At 39.4% G+C, this 17,110-nt stretch overlaps 1 protein-coding gene across 3 annotated transcripts in view; it reads left to right on the plus strand.

The window, feature by feature from the left end:
• Positions 1–3,568: 3,568 nt before the first annotated feature.
• FUS12 (proteasome family protein) overlaps positions 3,569–17,110 on the plus strand; it is a 129,582-nt gene continuing 116,040 nt past the window's right edge. For all 3 annotated transcript variants that reach the window (XR_016266930.1, XR_016266931.1, XM_089459601.1), the window contains exons 1-2: positions 3,569–3,813; positions 4,028–4,120. Coding sequence is in view for 1 of the 3 variants with exons in the window: in XM_089459601.1 (XP_089315727.1) it covers positions 3,804–3,813; positions 4,028–4,120 (103 nt within the window). In the remaining 2 variants the exon portion in view is untranslated. The remainder of the gene's footprint in view (positions 3,814–4,027; positions 4,121–17,110) is intronic.

Consider the following 17,110-nt stretch of genomic DNA (forward strand, 5'->3'; position numbering starts at 1 on the left):
GAAAGAGAAGGTTGGATCAATAATTACAACAAAGGATACCTTGTAGGCAACATTGCATGTGTGATTTCCTTGTTGGTTTTTGGATGCATGGTATATGCATGTGGTTCCTTGGTTATGTGTTGTCATTGGCATGGAGATTTTCCTAGATTGGCCAATGATTTCAACCTTGTCTTGCCATTTCCTAGACATCCATGGTGTAGTGGGTTCTTTATTTCGATTTTTTGATTATTCTCAAGTTCTCTATGGCTGTGGGTTGGGATAGAATCTATGGATCCCTAGAACAACTTGGGTCCCTAGAGGATGTGGGTTGAGATGGTAGTTCTTGGGAGCCTTGTAATAGCTTGGGTCCTAGAGGCTGTGGTTTGAGATAAAATCCTAGAGCCCTGAACAACTTGGGAAGAGATTTATTTGGTTGGTATTAGTGATTTCTGGACCTATGAGGTGAAATCACAATGATTAAGGGTTGAGGTGGTTTGGCCTCTGGAAGCCCCGGTTGTTTTTATTTTGGTTTAACCCTTATGATTCCACATTCATGTTTGGAATATGGCACGGGGGTGATTGGCTTAAAGAGAGATTTGGTTCAGCCCAATCTATGGTCGGGTGGTACGTGGAAGTCCCTGACTTGGTTGGCATTTTCATATGTTAATATGAGCTATTTTCCTATTGTGATCTATGAGCACTTGTACTGATTATTATGGTGATCTTATGGATAATTTGTCATGTTTTCTATTTTGGTTATATGCATGGTTCTATGATGTACTCTAGTTGTGGCTCTTGTACCTGATTGATAAGTTATCAATGGTTGATGTATGCATGGGCTAACAAGTATTATTGCAACTAGCTGGAGAGGACATCGAGCCTTCTTAGTCATTCTCAGATGAAGATTATAAGTTTATAATCAAATATGCATTCATGACCTGTAGCTTCTATGTTTATTATTTGTCAGACGAAAAGTATATCATGCATTAGGCATTTCTTGTTTAAGATCTTGCTCAAGTATTGATTGTTCATTGTTACCATCTTAGTTATGTTCTTGGAAAGTTATAGGCAATGGCCTGGATGCTAGCTTGAAAAGGTGGCATAGATATCGCAACTGCTGGCACAAACCTAAGGATTTTGGGTCATAATTGCATGGAGATAGGATTATGGGTGCAGTTGTGGAGTTTAGCTAGGGAAAATGAGTTCCAGCTTAGGGATTGATCACCTGGGGTGGCTGTTAGGCTCCTGAGTGGTCTGTACTCCTTGAGGGATGACAGTAAGCTTTCGGCTTGCAGGCCCCACTTCCATAACTAGAACTTTGAGGTCGCATCATATCATAGTGACACTCAACTCATATTTACCATGGAGAACTTGTAAAAATGGGTAAATGTGGGAGGATGAGTTACACCTATGCACTCTCGTTCTCTCGCACATACCTCATCCTTCACACAATGAAACATAATAATATTAATTCGAAATTTATTCATAGTTAAATTAATTAAAGTTTCCTTTGCATCCTCGTTCTCCTGTACGTACCCCATCCTCCGCACATCCTTCATTCCACAAATATTTATAGCTCTATGCCATTTCTCTCCAACAAAGCTAAATCTGTATAAAAGAAGTTTGAAATTAATTTCATCACTGTAAAATAAAGTTACCTCTGCACCTTGTTCTCCCACACATACTTGATCCTTTGCACAGTAAAAGCTTCGTACAAACAAAAATAGTAATATTAATTGCAGATTTGTTCAACGCCCCCTACCCCGCCTTTACAAAGGATCTGCAAATGCGCCAAATCTAACATCATTGGGCAAAGCAATAACAAAATGTCAGAGCATTTACAATATCATAGCTCTACGCAACTGCTCTCCTGCACAAATGAATTAGTAAAAGTTTCAACTGCAAACAAGTTTAAAATTAATTTTGTCGTTGTGTAATATAGTGCCCTCTACACCCTCGTTCTCCCGCACATACTTCGTCCTCCGCACAAGCAAAAATAATAATATTAATTGCGGATTTGTTTAGCGCACACCCCCTGACTCACCTTTGCAAAGGACCTGCAAACACGTCAATTCTGACATCATTGGACAGAGCAATAACACACTGTCAGAGCACTCACAAAATCACAGCTCTATGCAATTGCTTTCCTGCACAGTTAAATTTGTGAAAGTTTAAATTTCAAACAAGTTTAAAATTAATGTCGTCATTGCACAATATAGTTTCCTCTACATCCTCGTTCTCTCGCACTTACTTCATCCTCCACATAGTAAAAGTTTCTTCGTAGAAGGAAACATAATAATATTAATCACAGATTTGTTCACCCCCCTCCAATTATGCGAAGGGCTTGCAACTGCGTCATTTTTGACATCATTGTGTAGAGTCAGTGTTGAAGCACTAACAAACGCAATGGACACTCACAATAATTGGAGATTTGTTTAGCCCTCCTGGCTTATGCAAAGGGTCTACAACCGCGTCAATTCTGGCATCATTGGGCAGAGCAGTAACATAATAGTGTCATTGTCAGAGCACTAACCAACAGAATGACCACTTACCAATTTTTAATGAATTATCAGGCATTGACAAATACCAAAATAAAACACCATCCACTAGGGGAAATATGTCTCATCAGAGTTCCATCAGCCGATCGAAAATTAGAAATAAAATTTGCTGAAAATTAGAAATTTATTTTTGAATTTATAAAAAATATAAATATTAAGCATTTCCCTGAAACTTTGGCTAAGATTGCAAAAACACAACCAAATAATGCATAGTCAATACACTTTAACCACGAGACAAATTCTATAATCCCTAAGAAAACAAGACTAATAACTAAGCATCAACTAAAATGTTTTCTTTACCCTAATTTCTAGAGTTGTCATTTCAACAAGTCAAAACAACAATATTATAAACTTAGAATTTCTATCTAAAAATTTTGTGTTGTCTCAAATTAATTTAAAACATTAAAATTACCATTTACACAATAAATTAATTAAATTCATAAATTTTAATTGATAAAAAATCAATAAAGATGGTTCAAAATAAAGCATTCTAATAAACTAAAACATTAAGAAGAGTCTTTTCGGTAGAAATCACGTAGGAGAAAAATTTTGCTGATGCGTTTCGAGCCAGCTAGTGTGGTTCATCATCAAGACTAGATGAAGAGGTAGACCATGGCAAAGACTCAAATAAAGGCAATGTAGAGACCATTTAAACCTGTGCCATATTGTGTCTCTTCATCTGGTCTTGTTGATGGACCACACTAACTTGTTCGAAATGAGTTGACAAAATTTTTCTCCTATATAATTTCCAAAAAAAAAAACTCTTCTTAATATAATATATATCACAACCTCCTAAATTCAAAAACTAAAACTTTTTAAATTCAACTTAAATCAATTTGATTTATGAAGAGAGGAAATCATCTCTCAAAAATTTAATATTTTCCCTTCGAAACATACAATGACTCTACATCCGACGTTTGAATTTGATGTATATGGGTAGTGGCCTGTCCAACAAATAAGCGAACAACCCACCGCTAAGGCATTTAGGGCCAAGCCCCTACGTTTTAAGCACTGTGATGTGACCACGGGCCTAAACGCTTCACAAATCACTACGGTAACGTTTCTGTGTTGGATGGATATACACATGCTCTCAAGGTCAGTGGATGGATACACAGTGACGCAAGAAGTTCGATGATTCTCTAATCGCACAAAATCGAATTTTTTTCGTTTGTTTTCCTCCATCACAACCAAGACAGTGATACACAGAGTTTCAGCTTTGATTCGCAACTAATTCCTTCCCTGCCCCAGTAGCAGGGTCCAGCGATCATGGGTTCAGGTACTTCATATATTGTTTATGTGTATCAATCCTTCCTGTTGTAGTCGAGTTCATTTGAAAATATCCGCAATTGCCATTGCGAATTTGCAATCTGTTTGTGCTGGAATGGTGGGTCGCGGGTTCAATCTCAAAGAACCGAGAAACTTCGTTCGGAAAATAATTTATCTAGGGCATGAATGACTGAGGCGGAGACCCTTTCCTGTGTATTTCTCAGACGCAGATATGGAAGATTATGGATTTGAATACTCGGAAGAGGAAACGGAGGAGCAGGACGTCGACATTGAAAATCAGTATTACAATTCTAAAGGTGCAACTCTTCTTCTCTGTAGGTTTATTTTTTATTTTTTTTGATCTTGCTCACGATCTTGACAATTTCAAATAACTATTCCTACTCCAAATCACTCTGTGTTTTAAAGCTAATTGTGATTAATCTGAATAAGGTCGAAGTCAAATTTACTTGTATCCAGATTAACAAGTTTAAAGCGTGCTAGGTTTAGGGTTTAGGTTCTTTTACCAAAAAAATTGACTGGAATTTTATTATGAAATGTTTATTAATATGGTTAACGTGAGCGGGTCCATGTAGCTTCTGGGAGGGATTACCAAGAATTTTGCAGAAAATATTAACTTGTGGGCATTCGTGTAAAGGGAGAACCCCACTGTCAAGTTGTCAGCAGTTGGCGATTGCCAGGCTGTGGTAATGAGCTCAGGAGCTACATGTAGACATTACTTGCTGATACGTAGATGTGGTTGCAGACTATGTTACCAGAAACCTGAGTAGGAGATCCGTTTCCCATCCCGTTCCTCCATTTTTGGCACTACATCAGTACATTGCCAATTATTCTTATATGCAAAAAACATCTAGGGAGGAGGTTGAGTTGGCGTTTCTTATTCCCCAAAACTTTTTAGACCCGCTTTTCATTCCATTCTCATTCCATTTCCAGAAACATAGATTGCAATTTGCAAGTAAGTGGTAAGGGAAAACATCCAAGCGGTCATCCTAGGGCAGTGGGAAGCTGGAGATTTTGTATTTACAGCAATGGCATTTTCTAAATTGCCATGCTAACATATCCGAGATTTCAATTACTTTCATTTTTGTAGTTGAAAAGTCACGTATTCCATGATATAGTCGGACCTTTCTGTTGAGATATATTTTGGACTTTAGGGCTTGCGGTCTTACAATCTCCTTAAATTTTATTACTAGGTGTGCACCATGTGCTTAACTTTGGGTTTTATTTACAGCACTCATTTTCCTGATGTTTCCTTTTGTCTTCTGAGTCTTTTATTATGCTTCATAGCAATCCGCTCCTTTATATAAAACAAACTCATATATGGTTGTCTTGCAAGTTTTCTCCTTTGGTCAACACTGATTAAGTTTAGGATCAAAGTTTCATAACTGACAGGTGGTTGTGACTAGAGGGCTTATAGACTATTGAACTGATTTCTATTTCAGTTTAATTTGCGTTGCAGGGGAGCATGTTGGAAATATACTTCCAGTAGAGAGATGATTTAAAGGAGTTTTTGTATTTGTTCTCTGAAGCTTTACTAACAATGAAACTTTCCAGTACCACATCTGGAGTCTAGGGTTATAAGGGTGCAACCAATCCGAAGTAACACAGAGATTCTTGACATACATAATGAACCTTGAAATTATAACCTAAACTTGTTATAGTGGAATGATTTTCAAAATCATTCTAATGGAGTGGATGATTAAATGAGACCTTATACTTGAGACCTTTTTATTAGAGAACATTCAAGGAATATTAAATGATTGTTAATATGTTAAACACATGCATTTAATTGTGATTTCTCTATAAGATGATGCCTTTTCTCGTTTAACGTCATTAAGTTTGATTCATAGAAAAGATAAGATTTGATGAAAATAATGACTTCTTTTTGATAGATCCCTTTGCTCACTCATGTATGTTACAAAGGGAAATGATGGAGTCTGAGAATGTGAGGGGATAGGTATGCTAGGGGTACTTGGGGTTTTCTAACCTAATTGCATTTATTGAATAAATCCTAAATGTAGTGAGACTAGCTCCTAATGGTCTCAAAGTTGACACTGAGTAAGCGCACTATTAATTTCATTTCGAGATAATTGATAGAAATGGAGAAAAATCAACCACATGCAAGAGAGCATTCTCAATTTTACTCCATGGATTTTTTAGGTTTCCTTATCTTCCTAATAGAAGATCCTCCCACAAGGAGCATGTCGTCTACAAACCCTCTTTTAAGTTTTAAGTCTGTGAGGATCTCTAAAAACAAGTAGGATTGACATTGATACCGTTGACACCAATGTGTTAATTTTTCATCAATTTGTTCTATTCTGCAACTATCACTTCAGCAAATATCCAATAGCACCCAATTTAACAAATTTTCTTTTTCAATTATCCAATGACAGTGGAGCAATAGTAGATAGAACAGTTAAACAAATGCACAATGGAAGACAACCAAGAGACAAGAGACACAATTTGGTCAATGACTAGGGAAAAACCCCACTAGGGGGAAACCCTTGCAAATCTTCTTCTATTAGATTGTCTTCAAATGTTCAGCATAGAGAGTACATCATCTAAGAGTCAAAGTCAAACTTTGACTAGCCAATATCCAATGTCAATATCCAAATATGCCAAACAACTATCCAAACCAGAGACGTAGGAGAGAGATGAAGTCAACAATAGTCAAATCTGATCTTCCTGTAATCTGTCCAAGTCAACAGCAGTCAACAGCAGTGCAGTCAGCCCTAACCAGTCAGCAGTCAATGGTCAACTTCAATTAAACTTGGCCTCAAATGCTGGTCAAAGTCAGCCCAAAACAGTCTTCAAAACCTCAGTCAAACTCTGTCAAACGAGAGAGATAGTCTGCTGTCCCAGTCTTTCTGCGGTCAAACCAGAAAGTCAACTCCAGTCAAACTGCTCAGATTGCCTTGATTTTTGTGCCAGTCAACTTGGCCTCAAGAAATCAGATTTTTGCAGGTGAAAGTAGATCAAAACATGAAGTCTAACTCGGTCAAACTGCAGTCAAACTGTCCAGCTAAAAAGTCAATGCAAATAAGTCAAAATTGCCTCCAAGATCCTCACATGTCTGAAGAGAGAAGAGCTGCCTTTAATCTGTAAGAACCAAACAAATGAAGAAAGAGAAGAGTGTGTGTTTTTCGATGTCCACATGAGGTACGAGGGCACTTGTATTTATATGCAACTTGAGGGGTGCCATTTTGTCCATAAGATGTGTCTTTTGACCCAAGGCCAACCTTGACAATTTTGTATTTGTGGGCTTGACCTCAAAAATCCACTTTCCCTTCTTCGAATTGAGTGCTTCAAAAGTCAGATTTGTTCCTCTCGAAAAGAGGAATTCAATGCAATGATTATCTCCATCAAATGAGCTGTCCAAATTGGAATTTGCCCCTAGTTGCATAATTTAACATTCCCTCTCAACTAGAAAGAATTCCACTTGTCAATCTCTGTTTGTTGATCATCATGTACCATCTGTTAAATTTGGCAATTAGGGCCAAACTTCACCTTGGACAGCTTGTATGAGGTAGATGATATTTTATTGGATTCTTCTCTGGGAGAGGTGTAGGATTGATCTAAAGATTATCTCATTTTGACAAGTACAAATGGAATTATGAATTTATTTTGTTTATGGACAAATTGTTAAGGTCGGCCAACAAACTAATGTAGGCTCAAAAGCCCAATAGTCACATCTATTCATCCTCAAGGGCAGGTCTGTTCCTTCGTTGACAACATTGACCAAAGTTGTAGGAAGGGTTTTTGACTAGCTTTGAGCAGCAACGTTGACTTGTTTGACTGCAGTTTTGTGAGGGTTATGTCTGTTTGGGTAGGCCGCATTTTTGGGCACAGAAAATGAGGTAGACCGTACTGTTTGCCCAATGTTGACTGTAGTAGGGTTTGACTGCAGCATTGACTTTCGTTGACTAGGTTTGATTGGATATTTTTGAATATTTTTTTGGCTAATTTGACTTGCTATTGGAGGCTGAGTTGACCAAGTTTGACCAAGCTATTTGGAGATCAAATTCTGCCCTGTTGACAAACGTTGACTCTCTGGTTAGGGCTTTCTGTAGCTGCTGTTTGTTGGGATAAACTTCACTGTGATTGGGCAAGTGAATATTGCATATTGTACTCTCTCTCTCTCTATTGAACTTTTGAAGAATAATAAGAAGAATTGATCAAAAGGTTTCCCCACATTGGGGTTTGTCCCTGGTTGGCGCCATATCTTGTGTCCTCTTGTCTTGGCTTGTCTTCTACTGTTATTGTTTATGTTCTATTTGCATTTTAATATCATGTTGATGTGATTACTAATCTGGATATTGATATTGGGCTAATAAGAAAATTGAAGTAAAATTGCTCTTAAGCATAGAACATACCATTGTTATCTAAAATTAACATGGTATTAGAGCTGAGGTGAAGACAAAGCCCAAGCAACAGTGAAAAGATCAATCACTAAGAAGAACATCACTGAGATCCTTTGATCAAGGACAAGATTCAATGGCCTACACATCCTACTTCAAGTTTGATGACAAGCTTCATGATAAGTCTGATTATCATGCATGGAAGATTTCTCTTAACTTGACTTTAGAAGAGAAAGATGTTATGGACTATGTGCAGGGAAAGATTTTAGAACCTCCTTCCAATGAACCAGCTACTGCTAAGACAAAGTACAAGAAGGGTGAAGTCAAAGCAAAGAAGATCATTAGGGATTCTATTCATAAGCATTTAGTTGCTTACATCTTCGATTTGAACACATCAATGGAGATATATGACAAGTTGGTTGGCATGTTCAAATCTAGCAATGCAAACCTAGCTCTCTTTCTAAAAGAAAAGAAGTTGAAGGATATAAAGGAGGGAAGAGGTGAAAACATTCAATCAGAGGTGAAAACATTCAATCCTACTTCATGAGGATTACTGAGATAAAAAATGATTTTTCGATTGGAGAAGCTATCGCTGATCGCCCTCCCAAGAGATCAAGAAACACCAGGTATGATGAATCTAATGTTGTTGATAACAAGCAAAAATATTTTTATCTTATATCTGCCCTCTCTACTGCATCTCCTCCGGACACTTTGGGAAGCTGGTTGATTGATAGTGGTGTCTCAAGGCACCTCACTAGGTATAGGGAAGCTCTTTCAAATTTGATTGAAAAGAATACAAATTTGGAAATTATCCTTGGAGACAATGGCACTGATCTCGTGAAGGGAGTTGGGAATGTTACTCTTCAATTGAATCAAGGTAACACCATTCATCTACAAGAAGTACTATATGTACCCAATCTAAAGAAGAACTTGGTATCTATCTCAATGATGGAGGACAAAGGATTCAAGGTGGCATTCATCGATGGAAAGGCATGTGTGTGGAATAAAAATTTCAAAGATGCATTTACACTTGGATTTAGGGTTGATAGCCTATATCAAGTGTGAGGAAGTCCATTGGGAGCTATGTCTTGCGACACATCACTTCAATCCGAATTATGGCACCAGAGGTTTGGTCATCTATATTATAAGGCTCTACTTGATGTGAAGAAGATGGTGACAGGTATGCCTGAATTTAAAGTATAACATGAAGGTGTTTGTTAGGGGTGTGACGAAGGAAAGCATACAAGGGGACAATTCCCCTCAAGTGATAGCAAGACTACCGATGTATTGCAATTGGTTCTTTCTGATCTATCTAGTATGATGCCCGTGAACTCATTGGGAGGATATTTATATTATGCTATCTTTATGGATGATTTATCTCGCAACACCTGGATATACTTCTTGAAGAAGAAGGATAAAGTATTCTCATGGTTCCATTCTTTCAAAGCTTTGGTCGAAAATCAAATTGGGAGGAAGATCAAAATATTGAGGACCGATAATGGAACCGAATATGAATCAAATGAGTTCAATAATTATTGTAGAGAAGTTGGCATTAAGAGGGAGAATACTACTGCATATACTCCTGAGCAAAATGGTGTTGCTGAAAGGAAGAACTGTTCTATCGTAGAAGCCACTCATGCCATGCTTCATGATCAAAGCCTTCCAAAATTCTTACGGGCCGAAGCTGTAAACACTGCTGTGTATGTTCAAAATAGATGCCCTCATCAAGCGTTGGACTCCAAAACTCGCGAAGAAGTTTTTACCGGTAAGAAACCTGATGTTTCTCACTTTGGAATTTTTGGTAGCCCTGTATATTTTCATGTGCCGAAAGAAAAGAGAAGCAAATTGGATGCTTCTGGGAAGAAAGGAACATTTGTGGGCTACAATGAAACTTCTAAGGCATAGAATCTATGTGCCTAGTCAAAGAGAAGTGGAGATAAGTCATGATGTCACCTTCGATGAAGATGCTGCCCTTGGGAAGATTAGTAACCTTCCTATTCCAAGGAAGGACAAAGAAGCAGATTCTGGAAAGCAGGGATAACTGTAGGATGAAATGATGCTCGATATTGAAGGACCAATGGGTCCCATTGATCCACCCCTCATGAGCCCTCCTCCTCAAAAAGGAGACCTTCATGGCTTAGGGAAACTCTCGAAGATGCCGAGAGACATGTTGCACCTAGGGGGACATTTCGTGAAAGCAAGAAGTCGAATAGGTACCAAGGGTACTTAACTGCAATGAGAACCATTGTTCAATCTGAGCCTTGCACATTTGAAGAAGCTGTAAAGCACCAAGTTTGGAAGGATGCAATGAACGAAGAGTATGAGTCGATTATGAAGAATGATGCTTGGGATGTAGTCCCTAAACCCAAGGGGAAATCTGTTGTCACCTCAAAATGGCTCTACAAGATCAAGCATGGAGCTGATGGAAGTGTTGAAAAGTTCAAGGCTAGATTTGTTGCTCAAGGCTTCTCTCAAAAAGGAAGGTGTGGACTACGATGAGATATTTGCATCTGTTGCCCGCTACACCACCATCCGTTCGATCATAGCCCTTCCTGCCTCGCAAGGATGGAACCTACACCAGATGGATGTCAAGATTGCCTTCTTGCATGGCTCACTTAAGGAGGAAGTCTATGTAGAACAACTTGAGGGGTTTGTAGTTCAAGATCGTCAATCACATGTATGCAGATTGAAGAAAGCCCTCTATGGGTTGAAGCAAGCTCGCCGAGCTTGGTATGAGAGGTTCGACAACTATCTGATGAAGCTGGGATTTACAAGAAGTGAAGCTGATCCGGACCTTTATTTTAAGGTTGAGAATGATAGACCTCACATCTTGGTACTTTATGTGGATGATCTCTTTTTGACAGAGGCAGAACCTCTTATTCATCAATGTAAGAGGGAGTTGGCTTTTGAATTCGAGATGAAGGACCTAGGACTGATGAACTGCTTCCTAGGTTTGGAGGTCTGGCAAAAGCTAGGTGTGATTTTCCTTTCTCAAGGAAAATATACATCATGAAGCTACTTGAAAGATTTGGGATGGTGGATTGCAAGTCTGTGACTACTTCGATGGAACTTAACTTCAAGAAGTTATGTGGAAGTGCTGCTGGGCCTGATTTGGGAAATCCTTCTGAGTATCTTCAACTCGTGGGGGCCCTGATGTTCTTGGTGAGCTCTCGTTCGGACATATGTTTTGCAGTGAACACATTGAATCAGTTTATGGTCGAGCCTCATCACATACACTGGATTGCTGCCAAGTCCGAGACACAATCACCTATGGACTGAGATACACTGCCATAAATGTGAGGCTCCATGGTTATTCTGATGTTGACTGGGCTGGCAGTGTGGTGGATTGTAAGAGCACATCTGGATGTTGCTTTATCATGGATGAGTAGGAATTTGAAGTCGGTTGCTTTGAGCACCGCTAAGGTTGAATACATTGCTGCAAGTATGGCCTCTTTAGTGAGCTGTTTGGTTTAGGAAGCTCTTTAGTGAGCTGTTTGGACATGTGCTGGATACCACCGTGATCTATTGCGACAACATCCTACCCATGCAGTCTGGGACTCATGGGAAGTACCTCTCATTTGGCCAATGAGTGGGGGAAATGAGGATAGGGACCATAGTACTGCCACTGGATGCATCGTGTACTACTGTACTCCCTATGCTAGGATGTGTGATATTGATCTAGGATCAATGGAAACTGATTTCGGGTCAGTGAAGAGTGGTATGACACACTCCCGATTATTGGAGACTGACTTCGGGTCAGTGGAGAATGGTATGATATGTTCTCGATCATTTCTTCTTTCTTCATGGTTCAACAACGTAGAGTAGAGACATGGAAGGTACAGATTGTTAGACAATTTCGCAATTGAAGTTCTCCCTAGTTGAGAGGGAGTGTTAAATTTGGCAACTAGGGCCAAACTTCACCTTGGACAGCTCATATGAGACAACTGATATTTTTATTGGATTCCTCTCTTGGAGAGGCGTAGTATTGATGTAAAGATCATCTCATTCGGACATGTACAAATGGAATTATGAATTTATTTTGTTTATGGACAAATTGTCAAGGTTTGCGAGCAAACTAATGTAGGCTTAGAAGCCCAACAATCACGTCTATTCATCCTCAACGTTTGCATATAAATATAAGGTGCCTCCTCATTTAGACACTTCACTCACTCATATATCTCTCTCTCCTTCGTTGATTGGGTACGAATTTTTTAGGCAGCTCTCCACACGTGTGAAGAAGGGCAAATCTGTTCCTTCATTGACCAATGTTGATTGAAGTTGTAGGAAGGTTTTTTGACCAGTGTTGATTGGATATTTTCGGATTGTTTTTGGGTTGATTTGACTTGCTGTTGGAGGCCGAGTTGACCAAGTTTGACCGAGCTATTTTGGAGGTCAAATTTTGCCCTGTTGACCAATGTTGACTCTCTGGTTAGGGCTTTCTGTAGCTGCTGTTTGTTGGGACAGACTTCACTGTGATTGGGCAACTGAATATTGCATATTGTACTCTCTCTCTCTTTCTTGAGCTTTTGAAGAATAATAAGAAGAATTGATTAAAGGGTTCCCCACATTGGGGTTTGTCCCTCGCTGGTGCCATATCTTGTGTCCTCTTGTCTTGGCTTGTCTTCTACTATTACTGTTTATGTTCTATTTGCATTTTACTATCATGTTGATGTGATTGCTAATCTGGATATTGATATTGGGCTAATAAGAAAATTGAAGTAAAATTGCTCTTAAGCATAGAACATACCATTGTTATCTAAAATTAACACCATTTCTGCTCATCTCATGTTGAACATTCTCGAATCTATAGAAGAAGAAATGTTGCAAGGGAGCTCAAACTACCACCCTCTCTGCATCACCATCGGGGAGACTCAGCTAACACTCAGAATCATCATCATCATCATCGTCATCGTCGGGAGCCATGGCCACCACCTGGTACCAAAGACAATGGGCGAGACCAACCTACCCCAAGCGTAGGGATCACACTATATCCCACATTCCCTGACAATAGGTGAGATCAACATAAGGATCACACTCTACACTATTGTCCCTAATCATCCATCTTAACCCCGAAGAGTTAGATGGTAGAACACATGAAACCACCAACTTGGGCGAGATCCACTTACTGCAAGGGGTAGGGATCACACTCTATCCCAAGTTTTTTAACCCATTGCCCAGATGGGAGAGGTTATCCAACATAGTGGGTAGGACGCTAACTGGGGCATACTTTGACTAGGGGAGATCCCAGGTCTCAACATCCTATTAGTTAGAGGTCTCTCATCCCCAGGAGCCCTATAACTCCATTCCACAGCCTGGGAGCTCAACCAGGGTGGAAGAGCACTACTCAGTGTTCTTGATCAGCCCAGACCCTTATTCGAAAGGGTCATCTCAACTAGTCCAGGTTGCTCCCTGAAGACCAAGAACTTCCCTTTCGGCAAAGGCTTGGTGAGGATGTCAGCTATCTGCTCATTTGTCGAAATGTGAAGAAGTCTCATGGCTCCTTTTTGCACCATGTCTTGGATAAAATGATAGCTAATCTCTATATGCTTAGACTTGTCGTGGAAAACAAGATTCTTTGACAAACAAATCCCACTCTTATTGTCGCAATAGATAACTGTCGTGTCTAAAACTTGCTCAAATAGATCTTCAAAGAGCTTCCTCAACCAAATCGCTTCATATCTCGTAAGGCTAGTTGCAATATACTCGGGCTCAACAGTGCTAAGGGCTACAAATTTATGCTTTCTGCTCATCCACAATATCAAGGCAGATCCCAAACTAAAACAACATCCGAAAGTACTCTTCATGTCAACAACATTGCTAGCCCAATATGCATTTGTATATCCATGTAGTCTAATGTCTCCAACGACATATCTCAGTCCAAGGTTAATAGTCCCATGTAGATATCTCAATACATGCTTGGCAATGACCCAATGTACATGGTGAGGCTTGGTCATAAACTGGCTCAAGGTGTTAACTGCAAAACATATGTCGGGGTGAGTATTCATGAGAAACATCAGAGTACCAACCAATTGTCTATACTTAGAAGGGTTTGCTAGGTTCGGTCCAACAACTTTCCATACAACTTCTTGAAATTCATCTCTATAGGTGTAGACAAGGACTTACACTCAACCATGCCAAATCTTTCTAGAAGTTTCACAACATATTTTCCTTGTGAAAGGAAAATCTTGCCCGGCTTTTGTCATACTTCTAGTCCCAGGAAATAGTACATCAAACCAAGGTCTTTCATCTGGAATTCGGAAGCCAACTTCCTCTTACATTCTAGAATGAGAGGGTCTATATTTGTCATGAATAAAGTCATTGACATATAATACCAAAATGAGAGGCATACCTTGGATTGTTTTGAAGTACAAGTTTGGATCAACATTGCTCCTTGTGAATCCCAGCTTTAACTGTCGATACGAGCATACCAAACGTGGGGAGCTTGCTTCATTTCGTAGAGAGCTTTCTTCAATCGGCATACATGGGTCTTCTTGTCATAAACTTCAAATCTTGGAGGTTGTTACACATACACTTCTTGCAGCAAACCATGTAAGAAGGCAGTCTTCACATCCATTTGATGAAGAGTCCATCTCTAACTTGTAGAAAGTACTACTATCGAACGAATGGTTGTATATTGTGCCACCAAAGCAAATATATCATCGTAATCTTCTCCCTCTTTTTGAGAGAAGCCACATGCTACGAACCTTGATTTATATTTTTCGATGCTTCCATCAACCCCATGCTTGATCTTTAGAGCCATTTGGAGGTTACCACAGGTCTTCCCTTCTATCTCGACTCTTAATACAATATCCCATACGTCAGTTTTCATAATAGACTCATATTCTTCGACCATTGCATCCTTCCAGATTGGTTCCTTTACGACTTTTTCAAAGGTACTAGGTTTAACTTGAATCATATTGCTCATAGCTACAACATATGCTTGATACCCACATGGCTTCTTGCTTTCTCCGAAAGTTCCACGCGCAACATGTTTCTCAACATCTTTTTGTGTGTCTTTGAGCCAAAGTTTTCTTTTCCTGGTAGGAGCTGATGAGAAATCAAAAGGGCAGTGATTATATAGATTTCTCTTTACTTGATAACTGCTCGTGATGTCCTTTTAGTTATTAGCTTTGTTATTATTAAATGTGTGAATTATTGAACAACTACCAAAACAAGAAGAACAAGAACATAGAATATAGGCTGCAAGCCAGGGCCAAAACCTCTTCACTTGAGAGGAAAACCCGCAAATCCCTTCTCTTCCTTATAGATTCTTCAATTGATGAATTCCAAGACCTTAAGATTGACTTTAGAGAACCCTCCAAGACCAAGACCAACCTCTCTAGATGATGTGCTAACCTTGATCCTGTCAAACCTTGTCAAATCTCTTCTAGTGGCACTTCTTCGACCTCCAGCTTCAGAAATTTTGGCCTCCACTGCAGATTTGAAATTTTGGCCCCCCAGCAGTTGCTGGTGCCACACTTGTGATATTTGTTTTGCCTTTTGAGCTCCCCTTTGACCTTTGCTTGACTTTCCCTCAGTTCAGGAGCCTGAGGTGACCTTCTCTTGACCTACTTGTCTCCTTTTCTCCAAGATCGAACTTGAAGATAGAAACCCTAGGTCTTGCTGTAGAAACCCTAGTTCTCCTTAGCACATGTGAGAGAAAATTAGCCCAAACACAAATCTCCTTCGTCCTCCTTCTTCTTTGCTGTCTTCTTCTTCCTCTTCCTTTGCTAGAATGAGTTATGAGTGAATGTGCTTCAAGTAAGACGAGTTCTCTTCTATTTATAGTCAAGCAAGACGAGTTCTCTTCTATTTATAGTCAAGCAAGACGAGTTCTCTTCTATTTATAGGCTCTTCAAGGGTGGACGTGGCCCTTCCTTTAGGCTGACTTGCCAGCTGCCAGGCCAACTCGGTCTTGGAGGGTATCTGGACACTTTTTAAGACAACAAATTACAATGTGCCCGATGGGGTCTTCAACTTGTGACAATGACTCTTTTAACTTCTTGACCTAGGACAAACCCTAGAAGCGCTCAATGGGTGCTTGACCTATAAATAATAATAATAATAATAATAATAATTTTCTTTCATTTTACACTTTACAAGAATCAAAAGTACATTTCATCTATATGAAAACCGAACCTAGTTACACATTTTTTCAATAGGAGGATCATTTGGAAGAGGATCCAAGGGGTCCATTGGCCCAGTGGGATCATCAACGATGTCCTTCTCGGATTCAAGTAGAGAAGGACCTTCTAGAATATCCATATCATCACTCTTGTCTTTAGGAGGAGGAGGCGGAGGGAGATCCCTTTCTTTTCTAAGAGCAACATCTTCATCGAATGTTACATCCCTGCTAACTTCAACCTTTCTTTGACCAGAAATATATATTCTAAATGCTTTAGAGTATTCACTATATCCAACAAACGTACCTTTCCTTCCTGTAGCTTCTAGCTTGTTTATTTTATCCTTCGGCACATGGAAGTATACAGGGCAACCGACAATATGGAGATGACCAATATTAGGCTTGGCACTTGAGAATACTTCCTCGGGAGTCCTGTTGTCCAAAGCTGGATGATGCAACCTGTTTTGAACATATACCGTTGTTTGTTGTTTCAACCCAAAGTAACTTTCGCAACTTTTGATCATGGGGCATGGCTCAGGCAGCTTCTACAATGGACCTGTTCTTTCTCTTAACAACTCCATTTTGCTCGGGAGTGTAGGGCACAATCGTCTCCTTCTTAATTCCTTCCTTGCAAAAGTCAATAAATTCATTTGAGATCTATTCCCCACCATTGTCAGACCTGAAGAGCTTTATTTTCTACCCTGTATGATTTTCAACGAAATCCCTGAACTCCTTGAATATTTTGAATGCCTCATCCTTGTGCTTCAAATAGTATGTCTATGTCCTCCTTGAGAAATCGTCGATGAAGG

This window comes from Pinus tabuliformis, chromosome 7 (genome assembly GCF_031772625.1).
Source record: "Pinus tabuliformis cultivar Carrire ecotype Pingquan chromosome 7, CPIR1, whole genome shotgun sequence".
Classification (NCBI taxonomy): domain Eukaryota; kingdom Viridiplantae; phylum Streptophyta; class Pinopsida; order Pinales; family Pinaceae; genus Pinus; species Pinus tabuliformis.